Here is a 13,971-nt window from a genome sequence, read left to right on the forward strand (position 1 = left end):
GGATTCCAATTCCTTATTAAACCACGACTCCCTCACACGACCCTTTCCTCCCTGCCTGACAGATACATACTTATCAAGGACACTCAATAGTTGCTCCTTGAACAAGCTTCTTAAGTAAATAGGATTGGAAGCAAAATCAGTGATGCACCTTAAACTCCCAGGATAATGTACACCTATGTTTCAATAGTTTATAGGATATTTACCTGAATATTGGAAGTGAATTAACTTCTCTTTTTGTTTTTCCCAAGGCCGGAGACACTTTGAAAATAGATGACTGCACTGAGTGCCGTTGCTCAAAAGAAGTGGACAGATTGACAAATACACACTCACTTCAGTGTAGCACCAAACGTTGCAGAAATTGCCCTGATGTAAGATCCTCGTCAGATGTTAATTTTCATTAACTGTGTCACGGCAGTACTCAATTGCTGAAAAAATTGTGCATGGTCTGGACCTGTGGTTGTGGGGGTACAGAAAGCCCCCCCCCTCAAAATTTCTCCAAAATTGCTGGGTATTGAAGTGAAACTCTGACCCGGGGTTTGAGTGATTAACAGTTGAAATGTCATCTGCTTCCATCTGTTGTAAACTCCTGAGCATGTTCGCAACACAGCTCACATCACTTTCTTACTTTAGAATGCCTACTTATAAGGTGATTTAAAGTGCATTTGTGGAGGGAAAAATGAGGCTTTTAATGCAGACAAAGCATGGTATGGCTGAAGATAGCATCTGCTGAGTACATGCCAATTTTGTTGTATTTGTAAGATTGAGTCACCTTACATGACTCAACTTATGGTGGTTTGAAATGTTAAGTTGTTCAAATAATGACCAAATAATGATCGTTATCTGATAAAGTCAGCCTTCCTCCACAATGAAGGGGATCATGGTTGCCTGTTTCATTCGTTTTCTCACTGCTGTGAGAACAGATTTTTTTTAAAAAAGGTGCATTTTGTGCAATATTAAAATTAATGGCAAAAATATTGTGTCAAGGTGATTGCTGCTGATCGTTGTGTATTTTTTAATGAATTCTGATTTACAAACACTACCTGTTGATGAAAACATTGTTCTGTGGAGTAAATATTTTCCTTCAAGCTTAATTCCCACTTGTTGGGTTGTTTATTAACGTTCTAACTTTGATGATTGGTTAGATCGTCATCAATAAGGAAGTAAACTTTGGGTATGATATTTATCAGCAGATAACCTCTTGAAAATAAATTCAAAGCAATTGGTCTGTGTAACAGTGACTTCTAAAATCATATGTTCTTTATACTGGATCTTGCTATACAATGACAATGAATGGGAGACAAGCCATTGTGTTCAAAGAAAAGTGAAGCTTGCCCTTTGTTGAAAGAGTGGTGACAAATAGATTTGAATAGTTTTATTGATTAGATTTCATTAAAACACGTTCCAAAGGTCTTAAAAATATTCCTCACTGGGATAAAATCCTGGAATTCCTTCCCCCGGCAACAACATTATGGTTCTACTTACCTGCAGTAGTTCAAGAAGGCAGCTTATCACCATCTTCTCCAGGGCAGATCGGGATGGGTAGTAAATGGTGGCCCACTTACAGTACCCATGAGCTATGAGTGAATAACAATAATATTAAGGAATAATATTAAACATAGTGATTAATGTAAAAATGCCACTGCATTCATTTAGTAATATTGGTAAACAGGCCATGCCACATGACTACAGACTTAAACAGTGACACTGCCAAGAAAGAATTGTTTAAGGTATTTATTAAGAGGCTGCTTTGCTGTTTGTTGCAGGGATACAGAGTGAAGAAGGAAAAGGGTTCTTGTTGTGGAATATGCCTGGCCACAAGGTGCATTATCCATCTGGGAAATGGGACGGTGGTCATGTTAAAGGTATCTTTTGAAATTATTTAGATACTGAATGCAGCTAACTCTTTACTCTCTCTCAGGTACAGTTTTTGACTCTCTAATAGCCCATTTAGGAATGAATCCGAAGATTTCGAGTTTAAGCCCTATGCTGGAGAATTGTGCCCATATCCAAGTTCATAATTAAGTGCAATGCCTGGGGAATGATGGCCTGGCTGAGATACTGTCTTTCAGACATGATGTTAATCCAAGTTTGCACTCATAGATTAACATCACTCTTGGAATACACTCTCCTGTGTATGTAAAATAATATTATGACACAATATAAAAAGGATTGGAATATTCATCTGATATCCTGTCCAGTAGTTTTTGCATAACCAATATCACTAAAAATACATTTTCTGGTCATATATCTTATTGCTCGTGTTGTGTTTTGATTGGCTATCACATTTTCCCAGCTACTACTATGAATACATGTCATAAAATACTGAGCTGGCAACACTTTGGGCCATGTTGAAAAGTCTATCTTATTATACAACATTACTTTCGCTCTTCCTCACTTTCTCGCTTTCTTTTTGCCTCTCCCTTCTTTCTAACAGAATGACTTCAAGCGATTGAAAACAGGAACACAGAATTCATTAATGTTCACTGATTAGTCATAGAGATCTATAGCACAAAGAAGGTCCATTAAGTCTGTGCTGGTCAAAAACAACCACCTAACTAATCTAATCCTACTTTCCAGAACTGAGCTCCTACCCTTGTAGGCCTTGCGATCAGAAGTGTGAATCTAAACACTTCTTCAATGTTATGGGGGTTTCTGCCTCTATTAGCCTTTAAGGCAATGAGTTCCAGATTCCCATCACCCTCTGGGCGAAAAGGTTTTCCTCACCACCCCTTCCAAACCTTCTGCCCCTTACCTTAAGTCTATGCTCCCGACCATTGATCCCTCAATCAAAGGGAACATTTTATTTGCATCTATCTTGTCCAACCCCCTCAAAATGTTATAGATCTCAATCATGTCCCCACTCAGTCTCCTGTGCTCCAAGGAAAGCAGCTCCCATTTATCCAATCTCCCTTCATAACTAACACTCTCCAGCTCAGGTAACACTCCGGCGAATCTGTTCTGTAGCCTCGCTCCCACCCCCCCCGCCTCCCCACCCCACCAGTGCAATCACATCCCTCCTACAAGGCGGATTCCAGAACTGCACCCAATACTCCAATACTCCAGCTGTGGCCTCACTAATGTTCAATAAGATTTTGCAAAAATGAAATCTTAGTCTTTAAAAAATAGGTTTGAAAGCAGCATGAGTATGATAAGAACATTTTGTTTTAACAGGCAGATGAAAGTATACAGGATGACTGTGACTCATACAGATGTAAAGTAAATGAAAATGGAGAAATTTCTACAGAGAAACGAACAGTCCAGTGCACTCCACTTGACAAGGAAGAATGCATATCTGAAGGGGTAAGACTCAATGTGCTCAATGTCTTTAAATGATGGACTTCTGTTAAATTAAACTGGAATCTTTCAAGCTGAAAATTATTTCACAGTGGTGTTGCTGGTAGCTCACAAGATCACCAGCTAAGCACAAATGAAAAAGGTCACTTTTGGCATCATGATCAGTCATCAAGAACAAAACCACAGTCTCTTTATTTCTTGATTCTAAGGATTTAACCTGAAGTATCCTATCTGAAAGTGGTTCTACTTTGTCAGCATTTTGTGTGACTTCAGCTGTAAACCTCCTATATTTATGGAACTGGATGTCCACCAAAACAATTATTTTTCTTCCTGTTGACTTAACTCATGTGCAGAATGAAATTGATAAACCTCTAAAATGTAATCAATGCAATATGGTGATCTGAGTGCAGTCTCTGCTCTGAAATGTTTGTAGTTGACCACTCAGGTAGCAGCAAAGACATTTCTCAGCCTTTACAACATCTCTCCCTCCCAACACTGTCTGGCAGGCGGCTGACATGTTAGAAATGTTGTGGAACCAGCCACTATCAGCTTGTGGTTAAAGTAGAGAAGCCCCCAATTCTCCATTCTATATTAGGCCTAAGGGGTCACTTAGTTAGCAAGGATAGAGGATGGGCTGCAAGTGAGTCTTAACAGCAAATCTTCATGACAAGGTGTGGTTTTTTGCATGATAGCAATAGCCACAAGTTACAGTAGCTAGTTAGACACAAGAACAGAGACTTGTAAAAGCCAGGGATGAGATCCCATTGGGATCGGGAGTTTGATGCTTGACTCTTTAATGAAGACTGTATGAAATCATCCATTTGGGTGGAGCTTAAGACAGTTTGCAACATTAATTCTTTTAGAACCACTACTTTATACAACAGTTGCAAAGGCCAAGAAATAGCTTAGGAGATGAATACATCAACTGAGATCTACATTGAGTGTGCTCGCAGGGCTGACAAAAGAGTTTGTTCCCATTCCTTCCAGGCAATTGTTGTTGAAAATCTTTCCAATGTCAACCCCTGTGCAGACACGGCTGAAATGCCCACTTCTTGGTATTAACTGTAGGCTCTTGCACTGCATTTCAGCCTGGACTCCTGTACATTTCTTTAAGGTGAACATTTATACACATGCATGCACCTTCCCCCTCCCCCCCCCCCCCGTCACTTGGGAGGCTTGCGGATTTTTGACTTGCGGAATGATTGCACTAAGCACCCCGCCCAAGTACTAATATTGTCCCTATGGACTCAGTAGTCAGACATCCAAGAGAAACCATCCTAGCTGCCCATTAATCCCTTCCAAGAAAGGTAAGCTCCCAGGGACCCTCATAAATGCCAGTGAGATCAGCAAGAGGCCTCTGCCAGTCTTTATACAGGGATATCGGTCTGAAGGAATTTCAGCCTCAGTATTTTCCAACAGTGAAATCTTTGATGGTAATAACGTTGGTTCGTAGTCATTTCCCTTCAACATAAGTAGTGCATGGTAAGACTGTATATATGATGCATTTGTTAGTTTGTGTGCAGAGAGAATTTTTAATATGAGAACAGTGGGAGTACCCTCTGTCAACTTGACTACATTTTGGAAGTTGTAAATGAGGAAAATCTTTTTAAGTATTAACATGAACCTTAATTCACTTATTTCCCCCTTCTTTCGATATGCAGGGTGAAATTGTCCGCGTGGATAGTTCCTGTTGCTTCTCCTGTGAGTAATTATACAATGTGTCATGCTGTCCTATTATTTCAAGTTATGCACCTAAAAATATGGAGCACTCAGTGTAAGTCAACAGTAAAATGCCAATGCAATTTGTGGGTGGATTAAGTAATGAATGGTTAATATAATGCAACAGATGGTTAATGTATTGGAAAGGGAATTATAAAGTTAGAGCTTTATATACTGAAATAGAGGCAGTGAAAGGATTACCTTATTGTTGTTTTCAAGGTTATGAAGAGTTCTGTTAAAGCAAATGGTGCTAGATTAATTTTGCTACACAGCAGAAGATGGGAACAGTAGGAGTAAAGATAATCATGAAATAAATTGAAGAGGAGCTCACAATTTTACGGAGGAGGTGGCGCAGGCAAATATAAAATTATATGCTCGAAACTATTGTTGAAGCAGGGTTGATAAATACTTTTAATATAAAGTTATTTCATTGATAAAGCAGATTACAAAGTGTGTGTGGGGTGGAAAACAAGAGCATGAGATTGGGCATAATGAGAGGACGACCAAAGTAATTTTCACGTGCGGGTTAACCGCTTTTTAAATTGTGACATTTTGGACAGGAATGTGGGGTCAAGGCATTGCGACAGAACTAATTCTGCTGACATTTTGCACAGTGATCGGGAGAAGGCACACCCTCCACCGTCCAGCGTCGAGTGGAAGCGTCTGGGGATGTTCCTGATTTACACAAACTTTCTATACAAACTTTTCAGCTTAGGTCTCTTATAAACTCTTATCAATCAAAAGACAGTTTGAGTGTGTCATTTTGGAGCAGTTTATTCAATCTCAAGTGGAATTGATTGTCTCTCCATGATTACAACATACAATAGAACCTCCATATCCGTGGAATCGGTTTCCATGGTTTCAATTATCTGCAGTTTACTGCAACGCAAAAATATTACATGGAACATTCCAGAAATAATTCCAGAGGGCTGCCAGGGAGGTAAATTTCCCATTTAAATGATAGAGTTTGCTACTAGAGTTTGAAACATATCACCCATGGATACAGTGGGACACCTGTACTTGCTTTTGATGTATTTAAAATATTTTGTGCTGTTCTTCCACTTGAGCCCTTCCCGAGTCCATGATTCACCAAGGAAATGGTTTGAATGTACTGCATTCTTCCTGGCCACTGTAGTAATGGACACTTTTGACGAGGCTTCCTGATGGACTGGGAATGGGGAGTCTGTGGGTTGTCTGCTCCATGTTAGGAGTCTGGGTGGGATGCCATCCAGAATATTCCAGACCTTTTGTTGGTTGTTGGCTTAGGGGCCCAGTTGGGTTTGGTGAGGTCAGGGATGAGAATTTGAGTGCCCACGGCAAGGCTTTCGGGATGTGATCAGGCAGCTCAGTTTTATAGCTAACTAAGAGGTTGAGCAGGTCTTAATCTCTCCAACGTTTCCTCGCTATCTGTTCAGGTAAATAACTTAGAACCATTCCAGTCTGGGACCATCTTGGAGGGCTACAACATCCAGTTAATTGCCAGTTGGAAGTTTCAATTTCCCAGGCAAGTGGAGTCAGCTGCATTGAGACATCTGCAGAGCTCCAACGTGAGCTCCTAACTCTGCTTTGCAGCAGAGACTCCCTGTTGGAAGATCTGGACCATAATAATGGTCCAGCAACAAATACTTAGTTAATGGTCAATCACATCAGGTGATGATAGACCTGAGTGATGTTTTCAGCTGAGATAGTGCATTCCTCAAATTTCCACCCTACAGCACATAAATAAACTAACTCATGGCTTTATCTACCTAATATGTTTCTATAATTTTATTTTACTTTCAGGCAAGTACAAGCCACAACAGTGCAGAAAGATAACTGGAATAATTAAACATATTAGGATTGACAACTGTGTGACTGAAAAAGAAGTTTACATGCATTACTGTGAGGTACTAATTACAATTCAAGATCATTTTTGAGTGTTCTTATAAATTATTTTCTTCTGTGTTCCATCTTTGCACTTCCCAATAGATGAAGAGATACTGGGATGGGTGGGCAGTGTTCTTAACTAAGGTAAGACACTCTTCATAGCATTGAAATGGAAAACCAACTCCCTTACAGCAACACATTGGAACAAAGTATTTCAGATGCTGAGATCTGTACTGAAAACAAAAAATGCTGGAGATCAGAGCAGGTCAGCAGCATCCACAGAGAGAGAGCAAGCTAACATTTCGAGTCCAGATGACTGTTCATCAGAGTCAACTCTGATGAACAGTCATCTAGACTTGAACCATTATTTTGCTGTCTCTCCATGGATGCTGCCTGACTTGGTGTGATTTCCAGCATATTTTTTGTCTTTTGTACCTTTACAATATATTTTCTTTTATGTCCTTGAAGTATTGGTTTTCCAATTTTTCCTCATAACTAAAATGACTCACTCACCTGATAATCCTCCTCCATACCTTTATCAGGGTCTTTATATTTTTCCAGAAGCCTAGAAATGTCCAGAATATTCCAGGCCGAGTCAATGCATTGCAATGTTCTCGTACATTCTATTTGCTTTTATATTCTATTGCTTTATTTATACCCAGAAGAAATCCATATCCATATCAACTTTCTCAACTTTTTAAATCAATTCATGTTCATGTTTATGTCCAGTCTCTTCTCATCTACAAGTTTCTGAAACATATCAGTTGTAGTACACTGTTATTCCATATCACTTTTCCCGAAGAAGCTCAGTTCACTCAGATACATGTTGAACTCTAGCTGCTTCGCATACAATTGCGTGAAGAATGCACTGGGACAAATTGCATGCGATAGGCATAAAAATAAGTAGCACATGCATATGCTATGTATATCACGATAAAGTGCTTGCAATGCGTTTGGGATCATGCATACAGAAGTGTTTTATTTTTTTCTCCCCTGCAATAATTTTCTTAGCATATTTAAGACAACAATATGGTCAAAACCATAAATAAGCATGGTATTTTAGTAATGAATGAATTTTTTCAGCTATAAGTTGAATAGTTATGCCTCCTTCAGTGACTAGCTTCTAATGGCAGAACATCTTCCAATCATTTCCCTTGAGTAGTCTTAATTGAAAGATGTGTATTTTCATGCATAAATACATTTAGTCCTGGTGCTATATTCTTATGCCATTAGTGTCCCATTCTTTTCACTTTTCCCACAATTGTAGGACAAGGTGAACTGTGTCTTTTGCAAATTCCATCCCAAGCCAGTTAGTTGTTCTTGTTCATCCTTTGTCCGTGCTTCAGTGAGCCGTATCACTTGGGGCATAAATTTATCGATCATAAAAGAATCTCAACTGTGAAGATGACCTATATATTATGAATGGGTTTATGATACCATTATCATCACTAAAGGAAAATATCAGCTGATATTCAGAATGTCACTCCTGGCCAAAGCAGGTCTCAGCTGTCATCATGGCTACCTAATCACGGTTACTGATTTGGAATTCTCACAAATCAGCATCAATATGGTCAACCCAGGCAGTAAAACCCACATTAATCCACAGTGACTGTGCAATACATTAAGACATTGCATTGACGATTAGGGAAAGGACTAGGGGTCAGCGGATGTTATAGAGCAAATCTGCATTTAAATTATAGCTTTTAGAATGACAGAGGAGTAATTGTATCCATCCCAAGCTCCCAGAAGAAATCAATGTTTGAAAGTAATGTCAGAGAATTGCAGGTTAATGTTATCTACATCAACTGAGATCGACATTCTGAATCCCTATAGTTTTGTTACATGACCTCTTGCCTGCGGATGACCCACCACATCCAACAAGTCCACCAGCTTTCTCACCATCTTCAATTATTTACTAACAAGTAAATCAAAGTATTCTAAGCAAGTCTTTTCATTAGTGTGGCAGGACCCAATAAGTTTTTAGAAGGTTCTTCTTGAGATTTTGTCAAGGACTGCTGTTTGATTTTCAGGCTACTTGTTGTGTTTTTAGATTAGATTCCCTACAGCGTGGAAACAGGCCCTTCAGCCCAACAAGTCCACATCGACCCAACGAAGAGTAACCTACCCAGATCCATTTCCCTCTGACTATGGGCAACTTAGCATGGCCAATTCATCTGACCTGCACACCTTTGGACTGTGGGAGGAAACCGGAGCACCCGGAGGAAACCCACGCAGACATGGGGAGAATGTGCAAACTCCTCACAGACGGTCACAGAACCTGGGACGCTGGTGCTGTGAGGCAGCAGTGCTAACCACTGAGCCACCATGCCTTTTCAAGTCTCCTTTTTTGTTCCCATTAACACATATTTACAATGCATATTGTAACAATATCTTCTCCACTCTTGTTGACATATGCAGATTTTAATTCATACAGAAGAACTAGAACAGTTAAAACAGTTAGAAGAATTTGTCAGTCTCCTCAATAATTTTCAACTGCCATTAAACTTAAAGCTACAAGACAGGAGGAAGCCATGAGGGTGATAAGGGCACAGAATGTGCTGTAAGTGGGTGACTTTAATATCTGTCATCAAGAGTGGTTGAAAAACATAATGACTGACTGGATGGTGAAGACGTAAAGAGGAAAACTGCTAGACGCTGGGTCAAAATTCTGGAATTTGCATCTAACAACACTGTGTGGTTGTACCTACATCAAATGGAGGTAGTATTTTAAGAAGGCAGCTCATCGGCACTTTCTCTAGGGCAGGTACAGATGGATGATAAGTGCTGGCCTGCCAGTGAAGCCCAAATTCTATGAATAAATTAAAAATGAACTATAGCTAGGCAGTTACTCCCATCTTTACAGCATCTCAGATCTCAATCTCAGATTAAAAGTTAACAGTTGGCACAGTGATCATTACAAAATCTTTCATGACAATTTCTCCCCATATAGTGGCTTTTGAAAATATGGTGCCCTCTGTTGGTGATTATACAGTGATTTGCAACGAACCCAGTAAGCTCAGTGAGTTCCCACATCCTAGTGAGCTGGATATTCCCTTATTGATAGCATTAAGGCTGTTTTCCAAATTTGCAGCCTCCCTATTTCCCCTTCTTTTGCAGCTGACCTCTCTGTACACCTTCGCTCTCCCCCAACCTTTCAACCTCTCCCTCTCCCGCTTACAACTTTCCCAGCTGCCTCCACATTTTCTCCCTCTCCCTGCCCTCCCTTGCAACCTGCTTTCCACCTTCCCCCCCCCCATTTTCAGCCTCCCTATTCCCTTGTCCTTCTTGCAACTGAGCAGCTTTGCCCCAATGGTATTGTGATTGAATTGCCCTTGGTGTTTTGGGGGCAAATTCACCATGGCCCTCCTATATTCTGGATTGTGGGTCCTATGAATTTTTGATTGCAACAATACCCAGGAGATAATTCCAACCAATTGGCAACCCAAATATCAGTGCACCCTTCAAACATACTTCTGCAATCGGTGCCTGGAACCAGTATACTTACCTATATATGTTAATGCTGTGTGTGAATATTTTCAGTAATTTTAATACACACAACTGTTTTCTTACTTTAGGGGCTATTATTAAGTTAAAAATGTTAGCATGTAACCAAACAGTTTCTCTATGTTTTTGAAATTAATTTGAATTAAAGCTTTGGTGGGTACTGCAGTTATTTCAGTCCCACTAATACAATTCAGAACATGTACACGTGAAAGTCACAGTAGAAAGACTTATTGCACAGCATCGAGGTCTGGATTCTTAGAATTGTCTCAAAGTCACATCATAAGCACTGCTTAACCTTGTAATATGACTTTACTTTAATGAAAAGTCTCAAGCGTGCTATTCTCAGCAGACTTGTGACTGTGCTGCATATTTCACTTGGTGATTATTCAGGTCCGTAAAGATGACAAGATACAATTCCAGAGGCGTGATGGTTGCAGACTTTGCCACAGGGTGGTGCTGCACAAGGTCACTGAGATCATAAAGTTGGATCTATTCAATACTTGATCAAATTATTTGAAAGACTTACCCTTCCTACTCACTTTCATACAGACAAACACATGCCAGAAACTCAACGCATTGGGGTAAATTGCCCTGACTATCAGATGGGTCACATTTTAGGTGAGAGGGAAGACCATTTACAATATTCCTCTAACAGATGGACATAAGAGTTGCTGTGGTTTTATATAATGCAGAAGGGTTCTGTGCAGTGTCCCTTTCCACATATTTACCCCACAACTAGCATTACTGAAAGAGACTATGTTGTCATTTATCTGATGGCAGTGTTCTATACATTATAACAGTGAGTCCATTTTAAAACTCCTTAACTATCTGGGATATTATAAGGGAGGGAGACCAACCCGGTACACAGAAACTTAAAATAGTTTCTTCTGCTTTACAGAGATTTGGTCATTATTATGATTCCTGTAGAGTCCAATAATGTTTGACGAGTTTGAATTTGCAGTAAATTGCTGAAAGAATGATGCAACAAAATTTCATGTTTTAAAAATTTTGCTGCAATAAATGTCTAAAACGTCATGTAGTGACTGATCTCAACAATGACTTGCTCTAGCCTCTTCCCATTGGCAACATGAAATATGTTAGACTTCGATCTGGATAGAAATGTTAATTAGCTATCCTTGAACCCTATCTTTCTTTCATTGCAGAAATAAGTGGACAGTTTGTAACTCAGCAGTTTATAACCAGATACCTACAGTACCTTTCTGGGACTTCAGGAGGCTCATCGTCTATCCATTCTGAGCGCAGAGGCTGCTGTTACTGTTACTATCCCAAGTGTAATGATTTGCCCCTTTACTTCAGTAAAACAATCTCAGCCTTCCTTTAATCTGAAACAAATAAATCATCCAGACTTACTGTCAGGTTTTAGAATAAGGCACACAACAGTCTTTGTTTTCCCGAAATTTAAAGATCCAAACCATGATACACTGTCCTTCTCCTTAACCTCGCAATAGTAGCAATGCTCTGAAACAAGGTATTGTAATCTTGTGATGGTGCATGGCCAGTCCAAACTGTGTGCAATGAGGGTAAATAGAGGAGTTTGTGCATAGATGCAGTTAATGGAGGGAAATTCATGACTGCAGCAAAATAAACTCCAGATGTCCGCACCTGAATTCTTGACATCTTGTTGATGTGTGTTGTTCCCAGGATGTGGATAAGACGGCAAAAATTTGCACTGCTCTTTCGCTCCTCAGATTTGGTCTCAAGTGCAGCTCAAAAGATTGCTACTTGTATATAATTGACTGGGATTCCTTTTGTTGTAACTTTCAGAGGCCAGGTTTACTACACAGCATTGTCTACATGTAGGGGCAGCACAGTGGCTTAGTGGTTAGCACTGCTGCCTAACAGTGCCAGGGACCTGGGTTCAATTCCAGCCTCGGGTAACTGGCTGCGTGGAGTTTGCACATTTTTCCTGTGTCTGTGTGGGTTTCCTCCCACAGTCCGAAGATGCGCAATTCAGGTAAACTGGCTATGCTAAATTGCCCATAGTGATAGGGGCATTAGTAGGAAGTAAGGGAATGGGTCTGGTTGAATTACTCTTCGGAGGGTTGGTATGGACTTGTTGGGCCGAAGAGCCTGTTTCCGCACTGTAGGGAATCTAATCTAATTAAATACCTTAGACAATGTCACAAGGGTTGTTGGCTTGTGGAAACTGAGCTAATATACTTTGCACGACGGTCAGTCTTCTGAAATCACTTAGACTAAGGTATTGATGATTCTGTGATGATGATGATGATCTTGTTATAAATACAGATAAAGTACATTGCTAAAATCTATATAAGTCATTTTTGAGGTCTTGTTAAGGCGTGTTTTTGAGATAGAGTTCATACAATCCTTTCTAAACCTAGTTTTGAATGAATAATGCTCCTCGGGTTCATAATGGGCATTTTGCATGAAGAATTGTCCTGTTTCATATATATAGTCCATTCCTGCATCATCCACATCCTCTACAATATCACAAATAAGTTGAATTTCTCACCTCAAGAAGGAGAAAACACTATTTATTCATAAGTACAGATCATGTCAAGTAATGAAACTGGAAGCGGTTTTCACAATATGAAAGTACTTGTCCTGTCATTAACCAATTGCAAACTCATTCTAATTTTCAGGGACGCTGTTCAAGCAAATCAGCCTATTCCATGCAGGAGGATGGTGTGCAGAATGAATGTACTTGCTGTTCAGCGACAGCATCAACACCACTGTTAGTGCCACTGCGATGTCTGAATGGGACCGTGCTCCAACATAAAGTCATTGATATGCAAGAATGTGCATGTGTTGCTCATAAATGTGAATGAATGGAAACATGAAAGACAGTAACTGGACGTAGTGTTTTATTGAGAACTGGCATTATTTCAGTACTGAATTCTCAGCGGACCATTCATTTCACAAATAACAATACCCAACCTAATGTTAGTTCTTACTATGAAAGCATTCCTTGTAAATGTGATTAATTGCAAAATCTCATTAACAACTATGAATCTGTCTTACTGATCATATTAAATGTAATGGTTTTCAATTTATTCAAAGGAAAATAAAAATTTTCATCAGCTGTGTTGAATTGTAAACTTTGTCTGTGATTGTTTATTCAAATGTAAAGAAAGCCCCTGATAATTTTGCAGCAAACTCAAAGATAGAATATAATTTTTTTAATAGAATCCCTACAGTGTGAAAACAAGCCCTTCGGTCCAACAAAATTGAATCATGTTTCAGGGAAAGAGGCTGTTTGGCCCATTGTGCATGTACTATCACTGTCCCCTAAGCCCTGCATTTGTGATTTCCTTTTTTGGTAGAATCCGCTTCCAGTGTACTGCCAAGTAATCAACTCCAGGTTCAAATATAGGTATTAATGAGGGAAACAGATATACGAGTTCACCAAAATCAGCTTCCCTGAATAATGACGGATTCACTGGGTTTGCAATAGGTTTTAAACCTAAACTCCAATCTTCTTTAACTTTAGTTTATCCCAAGCCACGGCCATACAGTTTAAAGATAATTCAAAGAATTAAGCTATAACAGGTCAAGGTTGTTCTGATAGGCATTTTTTATTTATGGGGCCTGTCATACTTATAAGTC

The 13,971-nt window shown here is 39.6% G+C and overlaps 1 protein-coding gene across 1 annotated transcript in view; it reads left to right on the plus strand.

The window, feature by feature from the left end:
- vwf (von Willebrand factor) overlaps positions 1 to 13,463 on the plus strand; it is a 119,581-nt gene extending 106,118 nt beyond the window's left edge. The window contains exons 47-52 of the mRNA XM_043713571.1: positions 249 to 368; positions 1,764 to 1,862; positions 3,172 to 3,300; positions 4,956 to 4,995; positions 6,796 to 6,899; positions 13,008 to 13,463. Coding sequence (XP_043569506.1) covers positions 249 to 368; positions 1,764 to 1,862; positions 3,172 to 3,300; positions 4,956 to 4,995; positions 6,796 to 6,899; positions 13,008 to 13,193 — 678 coding nt within the window. The 3' untranslated portion in view covers positions 13,194 to 13,463. The remainder of the gene's footprint in view (positions 1 to 248; positions 369 to 1,763; positions 1,863 to 3,171; positions 3,301 to 4,955; positions 4,996 to 6,795; positions 6,900 to 13,007) is intronic.
- Positions 13,464 to 13,971: the final 508 nt, after the last annotated feature.

Source organism: Chiloscyllium plagiosum, chromosome 23 (genome assembly GCF_004010195.1).
Source record: "Chiloscyllium plagiosum isolate BGI_BamShark_2017 chromosome 23, ASM401019v2, whole genome shotgun sequence".
Classification (NCBI taxonomy): domain Eukaryota; kingdom Metazoa; phylum Chordata; class Chondrichthyes; order Orectolobiformes; family Hemiscylliidae; genus Chiloscyllium; species Chiloscyllium plagiosum.